The 22,762-nt window shown below is 33.3% G+C and overlaps 1 protein-coding gene across 6 annotated transcripts in view; it reads left to right on the top strand.

Moving 5' to 3' along the window:
* Pcdh11x (protocadherin 11 X-linked) overlaps nt 1-22,762 on the top strand; it is a 610,005-nt gene that overhangs the window by 308,566 nt on the left and 278,677 nt on the right. For all 6 annotated transcript variants that reach the window (XM_085838041.1, XM_085838040.1, XM_085838039.1 and 3 more), the window contains exon 4: nt 4,959-5,039. In XM_085838041.1, coding sequence (XP_085694167.1) covers nt 4,959-5,039 — 81 coding nt within the window. The remainder of the gene's footprint in view (nt 1-4,958; nt 5,040-22,762) is intronic.

Raw genomic sequence — 22,762 nt, 5'->3', positions numbered from 1 at the left:
GCCTTAGTCCATGGTGTTCTGATAGGATGCATGGTACAATTTCAATATTTTTGTTTCTGTTGAGACCTGTTTTGTGACCAATTATGTGGTCAGTTTTGTAGAAGGTACCATGAGGTGCAGAGAAGAAGGTATATCATCTTGTTTTAGGATAAAACGTTTTGTAGATATCTGTTAGATCCATTTGTTTCATAACTTCGGTTAGTTTCATTGTGTTTCTGGTTAGTTTCTGATTCCATGATCTGTCCATTGGTGAAAGTGGTGTGTTGAAGTCTCCCACTATTATTGTGTGAGTTGCAATGTGTGCTTTGAGCTTTACTAAAGTTACTTTAATGAATGTGGCTGCCCTTGTATTTGGAGCATAGAAATTCACAATTGAGAGTTCCTCTTGGAAGATTTTACCTTTGATGAGTATGAAGTGCCATTCCTTGTCTTTTTTGATGACTTTGGGTTAGAAGTCGATATTATTAGATATTAGAATAGCTACTCCTGCTTGTTTCTTCAGACCATTTGCTTGGAAAATTGTTTTCCTGCCTTTAATTCTGAGGTAGTGTCTATCTTTTTCCCTGAGATGGGTTTCTTGTAAGCAGCAAAATGTTGGGTCCTGTTTGTGTAGCCATTCTGTTAGTCTATGTCTTATTGAGGAATTGAGTCCATTGATATTAAGAGATATCAAGGAAAAGTAATTGTTGCTTCCTATTATTTTTGTTCTTAATGTTGGCATTCTGTTCTTGTGGCTGTCTCCTTTTAGGTTTGTTGAAAGATTACTTTCTTGCTTTTTCTAGAACATGGTGTCCGTCCTTGTATGTTTTTTTTTTTTTTCTGTTATTATCCTTTGAAGGGCTGGATTCATGGAAAGATAATGTGTGAATTTGGTTCTGTCTTGGAATACTTTGGTTTCTCCATCTAAGGTAATTAAAAGATTGGCTGGGTATAGTAGCCTGGGCTGGCATTTGTGTTCTCCTAGTGTCTGTATAACATCTGTCAAGGATCTTCTGGCTTTCATAATCTCTGGTGAAAAATCTGGTGTAATTCTGATAGGCTTGCCTTTATGTGTTACTTGGCCTTTTTCTCTTACTGCTTTTAGTATTCTATTTTTATTTAGTGCATTTGTTGTTCTGATTATTATGTGTCAGGAGGTAATTCTTTTCTGTTCCAGACTATTTGGAGTTCTGTAGGCTTCTTGTATGTTCATGGGCATCTCTTTCTTTAGATTTGGGAAGTTTTCTTCTATAATTTTGTTGAAGATATTTGCTGGTCCTTTGAGTTGAAAATCTTCATTCTCATCCACTCCTATTATCCGTAGGTTTGGTCTTCTCATTGTGTCCTGTATTTCCTGGATGTTTTGAGTGAGATCTTTTTTCATTTTGCATTTTCTTTGATTGTTGTGCCGATGTTCTCTATGGAATCTTCTGCACCTGAGATTCTCTCTTCCATCTCTTGTATTCTGTTGCTGATGTTCACATCTATGGTTCCAGATTTCTTTCCTAGGGTTTCTATCTCCAGCATTGCCTCACTTTAGGTTTTCTTTATTGTGTCACTTCCCTTTTTAGTTCTAGTATGGTTTTGTTCATTTCCATCACCTGTTTGGATGTGTTTTACTGTTTTTCTATAAGGACTTGCAACTCTTTATTAGTGTTCTCCTGTATTTCTTTAAGTGAGTTTTTAAAGACCTTCTTGATGTCTTCTACCATCATCAGGAGATATGCCTTTAAATCCGGGTCTAGGTTTTCAGGTGTGTTGGGGTGCCCTGGACTGACTGAGGTGGGAGTGCTCGGTTCTGATAATGGTGAGTGGCCTTGGTTTCTCTTACTTAAATTCTTATGTCTGCCTTTCGCCCTTTGGTAAACTCTGGAGTCAGTTGCTATAGTTGTCTCTGGTTAGAGCTTGTTCCTCTTGTGATTCTGTTATTCTCTACCCACAGACCTGGGAAACTAGCTCTCTCCTGAATTTCAGTGGTCAGAGCATTCTCTGCAGGCAGGCTCTCCTCTTTCAGGGAAGGTGCACAGATATCTGACTTTCAGACTTGTCTCCTGGCAGAAGATGAAGGCCCGAAACAGGACCTGTCCCAGAAGCTGTTAGCTTCTGTAGTCCACACTCTCACCTGTGCAGACTAGTCTTGGTGGAGTCTGGGAACCAAGATGTCTCCTGCAGATGCTCTGGCAAAGCCCTCCCAGGCCAGGCAGACACCTATCCTCTGGCAGGGAAGGTGCCTGGATGTTTGGAGCCCAAAAAGGAGCTGCCTCAGAAGCTCTGTGGCTCCTGCCTGGCCCAGAAGCTGTTAGCTTCTGTAGTTCACACTCTCACCTGGGCAGATGACTAGTCTCGGTGGAGTCCAGGAACCAAGATGTCTCCTGCAGATCCGGCTTTAAATTTTTGACAGTACTGGAGTCTATAAATGAATTTGACAAGAAGTTTGATATGAAGTATTTTACTTCTCAAAATGCCTTTCCTGCAGTTAAAGTTTCACATACAAACAGTTTTACTTGTACTTGTAGTTTGATTTATTAAGTAATGTCAAGACTATAGCAAAAATTATTTTGCAGTGTGAGTCGTTGTTTGGTAATAATAATGAGAGTTTTCCTTCTCATCTAGCAAAATTTCAATTTCAGCATCAACTTCAAAATACCAACATAAATCATTGTTATTGTTAAAGTATCCAAATGTTTGTTAGTATTGTGAACCAGGCTATGCAATCTGCAATTTTGACAAAAATGTAAAAGCTCATGGGGATTAAGTTCAACAAACTAGGGAGTGATTAAAACAATAACTAACTACACTTTGAATACTAAATATTTTCACAATATTTTTGATTAAATGAACTATTACCTGCCCCATATATATTTTCTCATTATTGGCCAAAACAGTTAATAATTTCAACATCTTTAAAAGTATGCTAGATTCTTTTTGTCCACGGGAGAAATTCATACAGGCAAATATTAAATCACTTCAAATTTCATACTGATTTTTATATAATGAATAAATGTTTAATGTTGGTTACATCTGTTAAGTGATGGAGAGATAAAGAATGATATTCCAGGTTCTTTCTTATTTTATAATTTTCCTATTTATATTTGATGACTTAATATCAGTAACTTTTTATGTAACTCTATGCACTATAAAGCTAATACCAAATTTATGTTTTCTGAATATAATTTAACAGTTTTTGCAATCAGGATTTAATTCAAGATCATTAATAAATATATGTTTTCTAAATTAAAGATTAAGTTTTCTAAAATGTATTTGCTCATAGCCTCATTTTATTATTGCACTGTCCATGACAGCGCCCGAATAATGACACTGAGACTTATTTCTATTTATGGAATACTTGGCAATGTATCTTATGATTATTCCCAACTAGTTCATATAACTTAATTAACCCATCTATACTAGTCCATATTTCCCAAGTGGCCTGTTACTTCTCACTATGTCTGGTACATCTGACTTTATCTGTATCTGAACGGTGATTTACCACCTCTCAATTCAATCCCACATTTTCTACCTCTGCTAGGATATCTTTCCTGTGTTGCCTCAACTATAGACTGTTAGATCTTTATTAAACCAACCAAAATGAGAGTAAAATATGTTTACAAAATATGATAGAAGTGCTGAGCAGTTAGAACAACAATCTCAAAGTCCAACAGTACTCAGCTTTCTGCTGATAAAGAAAACATCATTTGAATAATACAAACAGCCTTTAAACAGTACACAAGAAGATTATCCCATCATCATCTTACTTACTTAGTGTTTTTTTCATGAGAAAAATCCGCTATAATGTGTTTCGTTTTGAATTTTGATTCCCATAGTTGCTGTGTTTCTGTGAGTTGAAACATAGTGATGTTTATTTTCTCTACCAATACTAACACTGTCAGTTTTATATGACAGTAATAGTATCACTTCATAATACAGGAGTTGACCTTTAACTAATAATAAAGTAATTATGACCCAACTCATCTGCTTTTTCTTCTTTTCATGTTTTAATATGATGAATGTGTTCTGGTCACAACACACACACACACACACACACCTCAAACACAAATAAATTGATTAATCTGTAACAGTAAGGTGATGATGTAGCATATGAAAACCTAACCCTTATAACAAAGATAATTATAATTTATAATGCACTTTATAGCATCACAAAATAATTAAAACATGACATAATGTGTGTGACAAAGCTTTTCAGTTACACTAATTTTATATGAATAAATTCATCAGACATCTCTTTATATTATTTTTACTTCTTTTAAATTAATCTTTTCATTAATGAGATAATTTCTTTCCCCAACATTTTACTGTATCACTTAAAATAATATAAAATTAAAACATACATCCTGTGTTTTTCATGTTTTAAGGAAAGAGAATCTACTCTATGAGAACAAAAAATTAAATGGAATACAAAACTTCCATCTTTTCCAGATGTTGATCATTGTTCAAGCATAGTAGATTAGTGTATGTTCATTAGTTAATAAATCACTTTGGCATTTATTGTAAACACTGCATGCCTTTATATGACACATGGAATATATACAGGACAATACTACACACAGGGCAGATTTTACTTTAGACAATGGTGCAGTCAGTAAACATAACTCTTGAAGTCACTGAATTATTAAAATATTAGATTGAAATTCTCTTCATCTTAAATTTTGACTTATATAGTATTAAGTTTTTCTTCACACATTTGTTCACATATAATGAATAAGTTTATTATATTTAAATATAAGTTATATGAGAAAGAAAAATATTTTCTGCTACACACTTTGTTTTTAGGACCTGACAGAGTCAGGGTGTTTTAACCCATAAAATATTCATTTGTTGGGTAAATACTGTTTCTCAAGAAAGGCAATTTTCTCATCTCTTTGTGTAAAATATCTGTGTGAATATACTGTGTGCATATATGTGTATGTGACTTATGATGAACAAGTCCCTTAAAATATCCCTTTTGTTCTTTTACAAAGACAATGAAGGAGGTGGTACGATCTCACACACCCATGAAAGAGGCAACCACTGTGGAAATCTGGACTCATCCACATCCACAGGTAAGAAAGAACCACACTTTTAATATTTCCTTTCTTTTGTTTTGTAGTAAATTTAAAACATCCCCTCCAAAGCTACAATGCTTGGGTCTATTAAAAGAAATTAACAATATGCCAATTAACAGACAGGATTGAATGGGATATAAAATTGCCAATGTATAACATGCAATGTATAGAAAATAAAAAAAAATGATAAAATGGTTCAAGTTTAAGGTATGTTCATAAAAAAGAAAGAAATGTGCTTGTTTATGTAATGTCAGAATGGACAAAAATCTTGGAGTGAATTTTAGAAAAACTGAATTGCTAACAAAACCAAAAATCAAACAGTGAAAAATGTTCCTCTGATCTCTGGGGTCAACAAAGAAATGCGACAATAGCTAAAATAACTGCAGCTATAAGAGAAGAGGTGTTGTTATATAGCTTAAAGTTCCTAAAGCAACACTGCTCAGAAGAACAGATGATGTATCAGCTATAAAGTAGTAGAGACATGCAAGTCTACTTTTCTAATTCATAGACTTTTCTAGTCAATACAATATCAAGGAAAAATACTCAGATTATTGCATTTCTTTGAAAAAAATTCCAGAGTCTAGCAAGTAAGGAATAGGCAACTGTAATGGATGCCATGATTCTAAGTCTGCCTCAATCTTTTCTTTCATTCAATATACTGTTTGACAACCATTTTTGTTTGTTTGTTTTTGTTTTTGTTTTGTTTTCACATCAGGGTTTCTCTTTGTAGCCCTGGCTGTCCTGCAACTCACTCTGTAAAGCAGGCTGGCCTTGAACTCAGAAAATCGCCTGCCTCTGTCTCCCAATTGCTGGGATTAAAGGTGTGTGCCACAATGCCTGGCTGTTTGACAACCTTTATAGAAGAGGGATAGTTTGGTTGAGCCTCAGCATCTTCAATGATTTTGTAATAATACAAGGAAATAGTGTCTCTCAAAATGTACTTCATCAATTTTCTTCAGGTAATTTCATGCATTATTTCTTTTCAGTGAAATGTGATGATAATGATCTTCATTTGCTGAATCAATTACAATAAATTTGTAGAAGTGTTTATTAAATGGCCATTAGATTTATAACTATATATGTTTTATTTCTAAGGTCATAGATACAAAAATGAGTTTTTTCTATTTTAAAATATGATTAAACATTAAGGTAGTTTAAGCAAATACATAGCATCAAAGCCATTTAGGGTAGAATTTTTAAAAAATCTTGTTTGGATTATTTTCAAAGTGGACTTTCTCATTTTACTCAGGACAAATTAAATATGACAAGGAAATATATTTTTTCCCCTGAGGGTACATTCAAAATGTAGGCTACAGAGAACACGGTATAAATATTTTTATGAATTTTTTATCTGCCTGATTGACTTACTGTTAATAATTTAATGGTCCTTTGTGGAGAAAAAATTATAGGCAGATCATTTGAGTATCATAGATCATATCCTGGAGTCAATTCAAAATAGTACACACAAAATAATAAGGTAAGAGTCCAGAATCTAATCAAGACACTAAATTAATCATCCATTGTCTTCTATTTAGTTATTTACTTAGTTATTTCAGCCATTTAAAAAAATTGTTGCAGTAGAAATAAATTCTAAAAATGTAGACACAAAATGGGAATTTAAAACATTAAATAAAACTTGTATTTGTTTATTTTATAAACTTTGGAAATGTACATGTTGCTTGATAATAACAACCTATGATATTTAATATAATTAAAATGTACATTTTGGGAAGGGTTTCAGAATTAATTTGTGTACTATGGAAAGAAATGATTAATTTTTAATATATATATTTTAAAACAAGCAACTGTTCAAATTTCCACAAAATTAAAATTATTTGGTTCTACATTTGGTTTACCACATTTCAGTTCCTAACTATCAAATTTTACAGTTCTTCTGATTCAGATATAGTAAAATTGCTGTACATTATGACCATAATATACCCTCTATATTAGTGTCTAGCAGAAATTATAAAATTTTACTATAAGTTTACTGATTACTTAAATATGTAACCACCAATCTTCATAATAGAAACATTAAAAAAAGGTCCACCATATTTATCATTTATATGTTTAAATTTGCTTGAAAATCACACCAGCATGACATTCTGGCACTGATGTAAGTGAGAACTCTTAAATGTGTGTTCTAATGTCCAAAGTTTTAATCTTACAATAGAACACATTATCATGTTTTTACAGTTAAAAATTAGAATTAGATATTTGCCCTTTCCAAATAAGAGAAGTCACTAAGAAGCATTTTATGGAGACAAGAAATTATAAATCACTGTATTCTAATAAACAGTGAGTAATTTAATTTATTGATTTTTTTCAACAAACAGACAACGTCAACAAAAGAAAGTGAGTAATTTGACATTATGTCTGGTTTTTGCTTATGTTTCTTTAATTGTCTGATATTCTCCATTATTATGGTACTTGAGTCTTTTATTCTTATAGTTCAACTTATAGTTCCAGGAATAACTTTATAATGATAAGTGGGATATAACATAGAGTGGTAAGTTGTACCTTAACTATAATATTATTATGGAGAGAGAACAACAGTGGAAATTTGAGCTTTGTTTTGTTTTTAATTTGTTTTGAGAAACATTATTTCTTTGCTAAGTTCAAACATAGATGTTGATCATAATCACCAACCCTGTCTCAATCTTCTCCCCTTCCTAACTCAATCAATTTTGTGTTTTTGCTCCCCATTCACTGGAGAATGCTTTACTTACTAGGGGCCATAACACTAGAGAAAACTGATTCTCCTTCACCCAGCAGATGGGATTTCATGTCCATCTCCCTATCCATTTTGGTATTGGGTCTGGCAAGATTACACAGATCTTTTGTATAATGTCACAACAGATGTTGTTTCCTTGTAGTCATCTTGCACTTTTGGATCTTAAATTCTCTCTGCTTCAACTGGGCAGTGGTACCTACAATCCTAGCACTTAGGAGGCAGAGGCAGGCAGATTTCTGAGTTCAAGGCCAGCCTGGTCTACAGAGTGAGTTTCAGAACAGCTAGGACTCCACAGAGAAACCCTGTCTCGAAAAACGGAAAACAAAAATCAAAAACAAAAACAAAAAATCACTACTTCTCCTTTCACAATGATCCCTAAGCCTAGGATGGTATATCTGTGGTTATAATGTTATCATTAGGACTGAGCATTCTATGTGTCTTATTGTCTGTGCCTTGCCTTGTTATAATCAGTATCTGCTACAAATAAAACTTCACTAATAACAGTTGAAGAACTCATATTTTTAAGAATTTCAAATATAATTATAGTACTTACATCATTTCACATTTTGACTCCTTCCTCCTCTTAATTTCTCACTCCCTATTTAATGCATGCCCTCTTATTATTTAATTATTTTTATTAATATAATTTATATGTATACATATATGCAAACATATATGCAATACCCTTCTGTGTCTATTTAATGCTGTATGTATAAGTGTTTAGGACTGAACACTGGGAATTGTTAATCTATAAGGGAGATAGTTGTAGGAGAAAACTAATTCTCCCTTTTTTAGTCCTCATTGTTTGCTTGTACCCTTCATTCTTGATTTTTGGCCTTCTGAAATTTTCTTCTTATACTTTAAGATGTCAACTGCTGGTTATTATGCAGATTTTCCTTAATCAACCATAGTTTTGAAATTTCATGTTTGTAACTTAACTTTCATGTGGAGAAGACTTACAGCTAGCAACAGACTTCTCTGGTTCTAAAAATATTACTGCCTCTTTTATATAATACCTGAAACTTAGACATCAGGGTTGTATTGTATATGTACCAGTTGGGACAAAGCTTCCAGAGTAATTTATTATCTTCATTTTGAGAAGTTGTGTATCTCTTTACCAACCCCCTACTGCTGCTTAAATATGCCTTTTTAATGTGGTACACATCTGAGTATAAAGATAATTATGTAAAAGGCAGTTGGATAGCAGTATATCAGTTTAGCAAAGTGGTAGTAGATTATCTTCTAGGGTCTCTGATCTCTCCACCCAGTGGTAGTTGGATGGGTCTCCTAGGTTTACTGTATCAGTCATGATTTCCCTTCTGGTAAATGGGTTTTAAGTCCAATTAGAGAGATTTTCATTTAGGTACAATATATATTGTTACTATTATATCATCAGAGTTATTTTGTGAGGCTGGTAATTTTTGTGATTCACAAACTGTACAGCTAGGTAGATTTTTAAATGGCTTTTCTCCATTGGAAGCTTGCACAGAAAGATATGTGCTGGGAGACTGCCTGGCATGGAATGGGGTTGAAGTGGGACATAGTGTTGAAGTTGCTTTAAAAAAAAAAAAAAGTTAGTTTCCACATGTAGTTTTAAAGACTGATGGTCTCTCTGGCTTTCTAGCTCTCTCACTGTTCTGAATACTTGTTGATAACTTCTAAACCATTCTGAAAACTTTCTTGCTTATTCTATGGTTGAAAACTGCTGGCTTCTTTTCTCTTTAACTGTGTGCTTTATTAAACGTTATAACTCTCTATGCTTTATTTAACTATTTATGCTTAAATAAACACTAGGAAAACATAACTCTTTCTTCATGTTCTGTGCTTCATTAAGTGCTAAAATTTAACTCTTTCTTAACTCTTTTACTTGTTGCTTTAATAAACACTAATATCTGGCAATTAATGCACACTCTTTAGCATCAGGGAATTAAGTGATAGGATGTATTGTTCCTGCTCTGTGGAGTCAGCCAGAAACCTCTCTGGTTAAGCTGGTTAACTCTCTGTGTACCAGAGACAAAAGAAAAGATGCTTTATATAGCCAAACATGCACAGACAAATACACACTCAAACATCCATACATTCACACTCTGGCTGGGTCTGACTGTCACAATCAACTCCACAAGTGTTCATGCATGCTTACATACATACACATATACCTATACAGAAACATATAAACAAACAGACATACATATTTGGATGGATGGATATATGTGTGGATGAATGGATAGATAAATGGATGCATGGGTGGATGGACAGATGGATGGGGAACAACTCCCCAACAAAACCATTCAACCAACAACTTTATTTCTTCTCTCTGGTCTTTTATACCTTCTTAGGCAAAACGTTATTAGAAAATTACCTCAGAAATAAAATGTTACATAGAATGGGAGTTACAAAAAGATGCTAATATTAATTCCAAGGCAGTGTTTCATTATATTATACTCATTATAATTTCAAAACAGCAGTTATTTTTTACATGGCCTTGTCTTATTAAAGTGCATACATGTGACTTTATTCTTTGACTAATTTTTTTTCTCCTTGAACACAACATTGTCACAAGTCTATGTTTCTTTTTACTGTAATTATGAAAGCTCATTGTATTTCTTACCATTATGAGGAGTGTACAACTCTCTAGCAACTTCGTCATCTCTAAAAATTTTTCCTAAAATTATTTGTATCGAATCAGTAGTTCGATAGAATCATTGTCTATTTGTCTGTATGGCATCACTACAAGATAGTACATCTTATGCCTGCAGAAATCTGCTCAAAACAATATGTCAATACCCAGGGATTGCTATATATTTAATAATAGCAGAAAAACCATATTAATATCAGAAATCTTTCCTCAGCTATAACATCCTCAGCCTTCCCTAGAGAAGCAAATTCATCTCAGATTGACAGTCTATGGTAGAACCATTTCAGAAAGATCACATGATAGTTTTTATACTCTCCTAGATGGCTCTTGGCAATGATGAGATCTATTGCACAGGAAATGAAGCTTCCAGCTCAGTTCCATCTTTATTGTAAATAAAACTATTCAGCTAATTATGGTAGCATATAAACCATGAAATCAAAGATCAATTTACTTGTTGTTTTTCAATTTTGTCAATCTTCAGAAAATATTTAAATAGCAGAGGTATAAGTATTAGCTGTAGCCAACATATTAGCATCTGTATATTACTTAGAAAAAATAAATAGCTACTATAAATCTGGTCAGTGATTTGAGTTGTGTATGCTGAATCCTGTGCCAGTTTGTCTGGATTCTTAATTTTATAATTTAACATGCATAGTCACCTAAAAATTTCTCTTTTCATATTCAACCTCCTTCTAAATTTTAGTATATTGTCTATAGCAATTATAAGGCTTAATGCTCTAGTATTTTAAAACAAAATAATATTTTGTTAAAAACTGAAGTAAATGTAATTTCTACACTCCTTGTTATGTTTTCATATATTTATGTAACATTCAAAATCAGCTCTTTAAATATAACTAAGCAAGTGAAAGATCTGTATGATAAAAACTTCAAATTTCTGAAGAATGAAATCAAAGAAAATCTCAGAAGATGGAAAGATCTCCCATGTTCATGGATTGGCAGGATTAATATAGTAAAAATGGCTATCTCGCCGAAAGCAATCTACAGATTCAGTGCAGTCCCCCTCAACATTCCAACTCAATTCTTCACAGAGTTAAAAATGGCAATTTGCAAACTCATCTGGAATAACAAAAAACCTAGGATAGCAAAAACAATAAAAGAACTTCTGGTGGAATCACCATCCCTGACCTCAAGCTATACTACAGAGCAATTGTAATAAAAACTGCATGGTAATGCTACAATGACAGACAGGTAGATAAATGGAATAGAACTGAAGACACGGAAATGAACCAACACACCTATGGTCACTTGATCTTTGACAAGGGAGCTAAAACCATCCAGTGGGAAAAAAAGAGAGCATTTTCAACAAATGGTGCTGGCACAACTGTTCAAGAATGTGAATTGATCCATTCTTATCTTCTTGTAAAAATCTCAGGTCTAAGTGGATCAAGTAACTCCACATAAGACCAGAGACACTGAAACTTGTAGAAGAGAAAGGGGAAAGAGCCTTGAAGATAGGGGTGCAGGGGAAAAATTCCTGAAGAGAACACCAAAGGCTTGTGTTGTAAGATCAAAAATCGATAAATGGGACCTCATAAAATTGCAAAGTTTCTGTAAGGCAAATAACACTGTCATTAAGAGAAAATGGCAACGAACAGAATGGGAAAAGATCTTTGCCAATCCTAAATCTGAGAGGGGGCTAATATCAAATTATATAATGAACTCAAGAAAATCAAATAACCCTATTAAAAAATGGGGTACAGAGCTAAACAAAGAATTCTCAACTGAGGAATACTGAATGGCTGGGAAGCACCTAAAGAAATGCTCAATGTCCTTAGTCATTAGGGAAATGCAACTCAAAACAGTCCTGAGAATCCACCTCACACTAGTGAGAATGACTAAGATAAAAAAACAAAAAACAAACAAACAAAACAAAAACAAAACCAAAAAAACTCAGGTGACAGCAGATGCTAGCAGAGATGTGGAGAAAGAGGAGCACTCCTCCATTGCTGGTGGGATTACAAGCTGGTATAACCACTCTGGAAATCAGTTTGGAGTTTCCCTAGAAAATTGGACATAGTACTACCAAAAGATCCAGCAATACCACTCCTGGGCATATACCCAGAAGATGCTCAAGATTGTAGTAAAGACTCATGCTCCACTATGTTCATAGCAGCCTTATTTATTATAGTCAGAAGCTGGAAAGAACCCAGATCTCTCTCAACAGAGGAATGGATACAGAAAATGTGGTACATTTACATAATGGAGTACTACACAGCTATTTTTTTTCTTTTTTTTATTACGTATTTTCCTCAATTACATATCCAATGCTCTCCCAAATGTCCCCCATACCCTCCCCCCCACTTCCCTACCCACCCATTCCCATTTTTTGGCCCTGGCGTTCCCCTGTACTGGGGCATATAAAGATTATGTGTCCAATGGGCCTCTCTTTCCAGTGATGGCCGACTAGGCCATCTTTTGATACATATGCAGCTATAATCAAGAGCTCCAGGGTACTGGTTAGTTCAGAATGTTGTTCCACCTATAGGGTTGCAGATCCCTTTAGCTCCTTGGGTACTTTCTCTAGCTCCTCCATTGGAAACCCTGTGATCCATCCAATAGCTGACTGTGAGCATCCACTTCTGTGTTTACTAGGCCCTGGCATTGTCTCAAAGCTATTAAAAATGAATTTATGAAATTCTTAGACAAATGGATGAATCTGGAGGAAATCATCCTAAGTGAGGTAACACAATCACAAAAGAACACACATGATATACACTCACTGCATATCATGGATATTAGCAAAGAAGCTCAGAATACCCAAGATACAATTCATAAAACACATGAAACTCAAGAGAAAGGAATACCAAAGTTTGGATACTTCGATCCTTCTTAGAAGGGGGAAACAAAATACCCATGGAAGGAGTTACAAAGACAAAGTTCAGAGAAGAGAATGAAGGAATGACCATCCAGAGACTGCACTACCTGGGGATCCATCCCATAAACAAGCACTAAACCCACACACTATTGCAGATGCCAACAAGTGCTTGTTGACAGGAGCCTGATATAGCTGTCTCCTGAGAGGCTCTGTCAGTGCCTGATAAATACAGAAGTGGATGCTCACAGTCAGACATTGGTTAGAGTACAGGGTTCCCAATGAAGGAGCTAGAGAAAGTACCCAAGGAGCTGAAGGGGTTGGCAGCCCCATAGGAGGACATCAATATGAACTAACTAGTACCCCCAGAGCTCCCTGGAACTAAACCACCAATCAAAGAAAACAAATGTGGGGACTTGTGGCTCTAGCTGCATATGTAGCAGAGGATGTCCTGGTTGTTTATCAGTGGGATGAGAGGCCCTTGGTCCTGTGAAGGTTCTATGCCCATGTTTACAAGTGTAACACCACAAGTAGATTTTGCATACTCAAAAATTATGCTATTTTCTTATTTGGTGTGGGATTCTGATATGATTCATGAAAGGAAGAGGACTTTTTTAGACTATGGATGGCTAAATGTTCCCACTACCCATAGGCAATATAAGCCTACTTGGCAGGAATTGTTTATGGTATTATTTTCACTCTCATCAAAAGAATCTTGAAGACATTGAATTGGTATTTTTGAGATTGCTTGATATTTCTAAGATGTACACATTAATAACTTCTTTTACACTTCTGCCAGTTTCTTTTGTAATATTTCCCTTTTCATTTCTGATTTTGTTAGTTTGGATACTATGCCTATGCCCTCTAGTTAGTTTGGCTAACTAGTTTATCTACCTCATTGATTTTCTAAAAGAACAAGCTCTTAGTTTTGTTGATTCTTTGTACAGTTCTTTTTGTTCCTACTTGGTTGATTTCAGCCTTGAGTTTGATTATATGCTGCAGTCTATTCTGCTTAGGTGTATTTGCTTCTTTTTGTTTTAGAGCTTTCAGATATAATGTTCTGCTGCTAGTGCATGATCTCTCCAGTTTCTTTATGCAGGCACTAGGTGCTATCAATCTTCATCTTAACACTGCTTTTATTGTATCCCATAAGTTTGGGGTACGTTGTGCCTTCATTTTTGTTAAATTCTAACAGGTCTTTAATTTTTTTTTATTTCTTCCCTGACCAAGTTATCATTGAGTAGGGAGTTGTTCAGTTTCCATGTGAATGTGGGCTTTCTGGGTTTTGTTGTTGTTGTTGTTGTCATCAACCTTAGTTTGTCATGGTCCAACAGAATACATGGGATTAATTCAATGTTCTTTTATCTGTTGAGGCTTGTTTTGTGTCAGATTATATGGTCAGATTTGGAGAAAGTACCCTGAGATGTTGAGAAGGTATGTTCTTTTGTCTTAGACTGAAATGTTCTGTACATATTCGTATATTTCATTTGGTTCATAACTTCTGTTTGTTTCACTGTGTCTCTGTTTAGTTTCTCTTTCCATGATCTCTCCATTGATGAGAGTGGGGTGTTAAAATCTCCCAGTATTATTCTATGAGGTTAAATGTGTGCTTTGAGCTTTAATAACATTTCTTTTTCAAATGTGGTTTCCCTTGCATTTGTGGCATAGATTTTCAGAATTCAGCCATGATTTTTTGTAAGGTTTTAATATATACATTTATTGTGGATCTTTTGATCTGTGTACATATTATGATCCTGTTTTGTTGTTGTTGTTTCAATGTTTCCAGTACCTATCTTCTTATCTAAAATTTCAGGGAATATTTTTGTGTATATGTTCTTTATGAAAATCAATGTGAATTATTGTCATAGAATGGTTTGAGATAAAAAATTTTAATAATTTCAACATTGTAACTTTTGAGAATTGTTTAGTCTTCCAAAGCTATTTTCTAAAAGCCCTTTAATGCCAAACAAGTTAGTGAGCTATCCTTTACATGAAGGGAAGCTTATGTATATGAAATATCAGTGCTTTAATGTTACCCACATTATCTGTCAGTAGAAGATTTTCCTTTTAGACATTTAGAACATTTCACATCCCCAGTGTCCAAGTAGAGTCATATAATTTGTTGGCAATTAGTATCCTTTCATAATATTAAAATTAAATCTTATTCATTAACAACTTATATCACTCTAAATATTTATAAGTTATTATTGTGTATTTAAACTATAGAATATAAATGAGGACTAGGAAAAGTTAATTACCTGCCTAACATTTGAAAATTTTCAAATGTTATATAAGGAAATCCTTGTATAATAATTTGAATTCTGAGGTCTATTTTTACACAGTTCACTATATTCATTGTGTATACCCCTCCATCAACAAGTATTCTAAGTATGACTACAGGTTCTGTGATTTCTATAGTCTGTTAGTAAATTTTAGTCATATAGCAGATGGGTTCCATACTCACAGATAAACGGCATATGAGCTTTCCCAGCAGTCACATGCAGGGTATGACAGATGGGAGTCATTTCTCTGTAGATCTTGAACCACAGCACATTGGCAATCAACTTTGAAAAGAATTTGTAACTGTGATATTCATATCTCATGGTAATTAGACTTTCAAAAATAAATAGACTTTATATATCATTCAGTATAATCGTAATTCAAATGAATAAAACATAGATTTTGCAGTTTTCACATATAAGAACACATCAAAGATACCATATCTATATTATATGAATCATTTGTTTACATAGAATTTTGGATTATGACTCATCAGCCTGTACATAAGTCTTGTAGCTATGCCTAACATGCAAGTGAAATAGAGTCTGTTTGTAATCACAGAGGGAACCTTGTTGATCACACTGAAATCAAGGTAATAAAAGCTCATCAGTTTGTTTATTACGTTGGATCCCAAGAAAATCCCATTGGAAGTGAAATAGAGGCTACTTGAGAAAGGAATAAACACCAAGAATCCAGCTAAGTACATGAGTGTTATAAAAGCATGATCCTGAAAAGGAAGAAAGCAGCAGGGAACATTAAGAGTTTACAAGATGAAATATAAATTTAGAACAAATGCAGAAATTAGGAATGACTAGGGATCATGTTTGCTGGAAATGATTCTGTAGAGAAAAATGCATCAGCAGTTATACTATTCATCAAGAATATATTTATTTAGATCTTTTATATATAGTAAAGCTCTTGCTCTACTCTCCCATTAATGATGTCTATAATGAGAACTATGAAAATGAACAATTTATTTAATTTTAAATCTACACCTGTATCTTGGGGATGATTATTACATGGAATATTTTAGTTTCACACACACACACACACACACACACACACACACACATATATATATATATATATATATATATATATATATATATATATATGGAGAGAGAGAGAGAGAGAGAGAGAGAGAGAGAGAGAGAGAGAGAGAGAGAGAGAGAGAGAGAGAGAGAGGAGTATAGGAAAAAGAAAGAGACTGTTAGAAATGTATTCTTTTTTGTTGAGGTGCCATTGACTCTACCCAAACATGTATTAGTAAACACATCTTGTTAAAGTAATTTTAGCTACTTAACAAATGTAAACAAAACAGCAAATTTTCAAAATCTCTAGATCAATTAAATGTATTACTGATTAGAAAATTAGGTGATTTCTAGGATTAATTGTAAGGCAAATTGTTTCCTGCTTTGTAAAGAAGGTACAAGATCAAAGAGGTCTTGGGAGTGATGTGGACATATATTCTGGAACATCATATTCCAGCAAATTATTCAATATTAATAGATTCAGGAATTGTGAGAGTTCTTTTTGTAGAGCATGTATTATTTTTGTGCAACAATGTCAATATTCTCTAGTTACTGTTAGTGCCCAATTGTAGGAGAAACAGTGTTAGAACTACTCAACAAGTGGTTACCTCTGAGACTATACAGTTTTGTGATGTTTTGCTTCTCTTCCTGTTCTCTTAGACTTTGTAGAATTTAGTCCTTCTGAACTACCTAGAGTTGTAAGCCCTGTTTTATAATATGAAGGTTTTTTTTTTTTTAATAACTTGAAGTCATTTGAAAAAAGGTTAAAACAAACAAATATATTCTGGTTATTTGGATGCTTTCCAGGTTTGTGCACAGAAGCTCTCTAGTCAGTTTTAATTTGCTCTAGATTTAACAAATTATTAACAATGAGATCCAGAATAGAATTTACAGCTAGGCTACATACCACACTAGCCTGGAAAGCTATTGTGAAACTTTGACTCTTAAAGGTATTTCTTTCCAATTCATTCTAAAATAAATACTATACATTTAATTCTATATGTCATTGATGATTATAGATTATCCTCTATTGAGTATGGAGTATCCAAACTCTAAAAGTTTTCAAATTCTCTTGCTGGTTGTTGAAATAGGATTCATATTCGTAGCTTTAAAGATCTTTGTTATGACCCCTATGTTTCTTTTCTTTTCTGCCCATTTTTAATACATATGCATATCTGAAATTTTCATCAGATTTTTGACAGATGGGCTTACATTTCAAGAATCTGTAATGTTGCATTATTTCTCCCATAAGAATGTGAGCTCCTGATAGAAATGAAAAATTTTAAATCATGCCTACATATGTAGCAAAGTGTCTTGCATTCACTAGATGTTCTTTCAATGTTATGTATTATATTCTTCTGTTACTTCAGCAATAATATCAACCTACACATTTTAAAGAACAAATAGACTATCCTGGAAAAGAACATGGTTTTTGACGTCATTTAATTCTGCATTTAAATACTAATATTGTTTCTTACAGGTTATGTTCTCTTTATTATATTATATAATACCTATGAGTTTTGTTTCCACATTTGTCATGACAAATATGAAAACATAGATTTTATTAGATAAATAATACATTGATATGAACTATACTATATATATATATATTATAAGGCAGTTAGAACAATGGTTGACACATAACTATTTTACCTATTGTTTTGTAGACACCATATCAACACTTTATTATTTAAGAAAATTTTATTCATTTCTTTGTCTTTTCATTTTTTTCAAAAAAAATATACTCTCCAAAGATTGTAAATATATATCATCTCACAAATAGATTCTATTTTTATATTTGAAGTCTCAAAAAAGATATATGGTTTCCAAAATTACTTTTTTAATTTTTTATTAGGTATTTTCCTCATTTACATTTCCAATGCTATCCCAAAAGTCCCCCATACCCACCCCCCACTCCCCTACCCACCCACTCCCACTTTTTGGCCCTGGCGTTCCCCTGTACTGAGGCATATAATGTTTGCAAGACCAAGGGGCCTCTCTTTCCAGTGATGGCCGACTAGGTAATCTTCTGATACATATGCAGCTAGAGTCAAGAGCTCCAAAATTACATTTTAATATTACTTTCTTAACATTTGCAAGAAGCACTTCACAAAACAGAATACTCAATCATCAAACCTGACTACTTGACTTTGTCAGCAATAATCACTGCTAATATCCTTAATTACTTCTGTGTCCATAGCACATAAAGACTACATTTGAAGCAACATTAAACTAAAACTGCTGCATTGAAACTTTAATAGCAAACATCTCAAGTAAATCAACATTTACAAAATCAACTATAACTTTTTTCCAAAAACCATGAAAAACACATCTTAAAGGATTCTATAAAATAAACCTGAGACAGAATTCTTTGTACAATACCTATCTATATGTGAGCTATGTTCATATATTCTGTATATATGTAAATAAGAACATGCTTACATGAAATTCATACTGAAGTTAAATGTATATTCAATGTTATACCTTACTTGTTAAAGCACAGAATGTTAAGTTTATTGCAAAGAATACCATTAAGTATAAGTTCTTTATTAGCCTTTTCCTGCAAAGGAAAATGCTTCCTACTTGAGGACTGCCTAAGCATGCTGATGCAGGAAGTAATCTTTAATGCATCCTTCCATGCACTTTCATCCCTTCTACTCGGACTTTAAACAATATGAAGAAGTAGTTGCTTAAGATATGGTTATAGTACAGGGCAGATACACCTTCTACCATACAGCTGTAACAGTCATTCATTGAGGTAGTTATGTTTATTTTGACAAACATCATGGAAGGGAATTTTGGCATCACTTTCTTAGCATAACCTATGTTCTTTGTATTTGAACACTTGGAAATGAATGTGTTCGTGAAAGAAAGATGTTGGAAAATACAGCCATATTTAAGGTGCCACAACACATTTCTCACAGAAAATAATTTAATGGATTTTTTTCTAAAACCCACAGTGCCCCCTGAATGTGCTTTCTATGTATCATTTATACATACCCTCTCTAAAATGATTATCTCGTGGCAAGTTGAGAGTGCTTTGAGAATCTTGTTGTTCAACAGTGTAATTGTTTTTCTACTTTTCATTTCTGATATCACCTTTGAGTGTTTTGTGCTGCTGTTTATATGTAGTGTGGAAACATATTGAGATTCTGTTGAATATTTTTTTTCTAGTGCAACTGTTTTTCAAAAGTTCCCTTGTTATTGGTTTAAAGGAGAATTTTACAACATGTCAAATGCATTTTTTTCTTTTAATATTCTAATAAAATGTCTTTGGGAGTAAGCTCTTCTGAGGTGCTATAATTTATACCTGTCCAAAATGTTCTTTGTTGTAAATGAAGGTAAATAAATTACCCGTGCCTTGTGTCTCACTCTCATATTTTTCAACTGAACTTTTCATAATATGTATCCCTTACTTTATTACTTTATTATCATTTAATAAAATAACTCAAAACGGAAGCATTTATTGAGTACTTAGTTTTTTCTAGGGAAAACACTGAAAGTTTAATCATAAAAAGAAAAAAAATACAAGTCACTTCTAAAATTTCATAGATTAGTACAAATCAATGTTATGCCAGATATCAATTGTTTGTTAACTGGTGCTAAATGGTTGAATATGTAACATATTGTGACCATACAAAATTATTTCATTTGACTAGACATAGAGATCAGAAAATGAGCTCTTGATAGTAATAATATTAAGCTAGAAGTCAAAGACTGGAATGTTGAGAATAGGAATATGACTTGGGCAGCATGGTGACATAATACCACATGTGTAATATTTAATAATAAGTGACAATGATACTGAATCAATGTAGAACCACTTAGATAAAACATAGTCATTTAGTACTTGAAAGATCAACTCAGTGGTAGTAGGCATTATGCCTCACACTCATTAACATAAGCAATCAATGGCAGACATAGACACAGATCTCCTTGTTTATATGATCATTGTCCACCAAAAAGTTTCATTTTCTTAAAAATTACATTTTGATCATCAGAGTTGTGTCAATACATTTATAAAGAGTTATAAGTCCACTGGATTAATTTTCACATTGATTTGTTTTGCTTTTTTGAGATATATAATTATATTTAAGCACTTTCCTATCGAACAACATAATAAGACTTCTTTTTTCTTTTTCTTGTCTTTCTTTCTTTCTTTTTTTTTTTCTTAGACAGGGTTTCTCTGTATAGCCCTGGCTATCCTGGAACTCACTTTGTAGACCAGACTGGCCTGGAACTCAGAAATCCACCTGCCTCTGCCTCCCAAGTGCTGGGATTAAAGGCGTGCACCACTACCGCCCAGCAAGACTTCTTATTTTTATCTATTTTAAATTTCTGATTACATCTCTTAATTCTCTCTACACTTGCTGACTTTTGAGATGGTTTCATTCTATTTATAAAATTTCACATTCCGTGTCAGTATAATTATGCAAGGCTTTATCTCTCTGATTCTTTACCTGATATGTTTTACTTGAATAATAATGTCTGGCTCTATCTATACTAACACAAAATATATCATTCTTCTTTTTGTTGTCAGAAATGACAGGATTTTATTCATTTTATGGTTGAATACTTCTACATTTCAATATGTACTATACATTCTTTATCCATTGGTTACTCACTAATGTTCACTCATGATATATTCATCTCTAATCTGGAACTGTAAGCTGAATAAACCCTTTCTTCCCAATCTTGCTTTTGAGTCATGGTATTTTATCTCCATATATGTTTGTATGAGGATGTTGGATCCACTGAAATTAGAGTTACAGACAGTTGTCAGGTGCCATGGGAGTGCTAGGAATTGATCCCAGGACCACCAGCCCAGGAATGGCAGCATCCATCAATGCTGTATATAAAACATCATGACTAAAGCAGGTTGGGACAGAAAGGGTTTATTTGGTTTACACTTCCACATCGATTTGCTATTGAGAATAATCCTGAGCTCAACATTGGTAAGAATATATAATAAATATTTCTGAATATATAGTTTTGAATTTCTCATGAATACATACTCAGTATACAGGTAGAAGACCATAAATTAGATCTTGCTTAACTTTCTAAACCATATTACATATAAAACAATTATGTACACAAATTTTTATTTTCTTCTTTCCCACAAGTACTTATCATTATTTCATTTGATATAAACCATTCTTAATGGGTTGACATGCTCTCATGTTGTGATCTTGATTATCATTGTCTTGATTACTAGTAATATGGACCATTACTTTTCACATACCCATGGGACAGTGGTATGTCATTTTATAGACATGAAAAATATAACAGCAGTTATGTCAAGTCAGCTAGGATTTTACAATAAGAAAACAAAAGAAAACTTGGGAAAAATGATAGGAAAAAAACTGTTACAGTTGTTGCTAAGACTACAAACTCATTTGCATTTACATTTATTTGTTCTATTTGATAGAACATAGGCTTATCAACAAATATAACAAATCTACCTCTTTTCTCTGTTTTCTATTTGAAGATAAAATCTTGTATTTAAAATGCAACCAATTATAGTCTATTGTCATATAACTCTCCAGCAAAAATATATGTTGAGTAACCTACTTACCTATTCACATTAAAAAAAGTAAATACTATTTTTCAAGTTCTTTAAGACATACCTGGGCTGTACCTTAAGTCATGGTGCTACAAAATATTTATGTTTAAATTTTAAAAATTAAAAGGGTAAGTTCAAATGACATAATTTCATTTCCACTCAATTTTGACAGAAACTTTTCTGCTTTTGTTTGCTATCCATTGAGCCAGTTTTTGGAATAGGCAGACATGGTTTATCCTTATTAATGATATACCAATTGGCAAAGTGCTATTATTCTCACTAGTGACTCAACGTATATGTGTCTGTATTTGGATTTTTAGTCTATGGGTTATTGCATATTCAAGAACCTCTTTTTTTTTCTTCTAGCAAGCTAGTAGCATGATTGAAACAAAATACTTTACATTAGAAATAAAAACTCCTGTGTAACCTTACACTAAATTGTGCGTTTCAGATGTTGGGTAACACAGGAGTTAAAGTCCAGTGAAACAGAAGTAGGTTATTGTACTCAGAAAATACTCATTAGAAAAGGTGTAATTTGAGTTGAGCCTTTAGAGATGACTGCAATTAAGTTAGGAAAGAAATAATAGGTATAGAATTCTATTGGAATGTAAAGAGAGAAATTCACAATTTGAGCAAAGGCAAAG

This window comes from Mus caroli, unplaced genomic scaffold (genome assembly GCF_978045245.1).
Source record: "Mus caroli unplaced genomic scaffold, Mus_caroli_1 scaffold_5, whole genome shotgun sequence".
Classification (NCBI taxonomy): Eukaryota; Metazoa; Chordata; class Mammalia; order Rodentia; family Muridae; genus Mus; species Mus caroli.
Note: the sequence above shows the minus strand (reverse complement) of the source record. Positions and strands in the feature narration are given on the sequence as shown.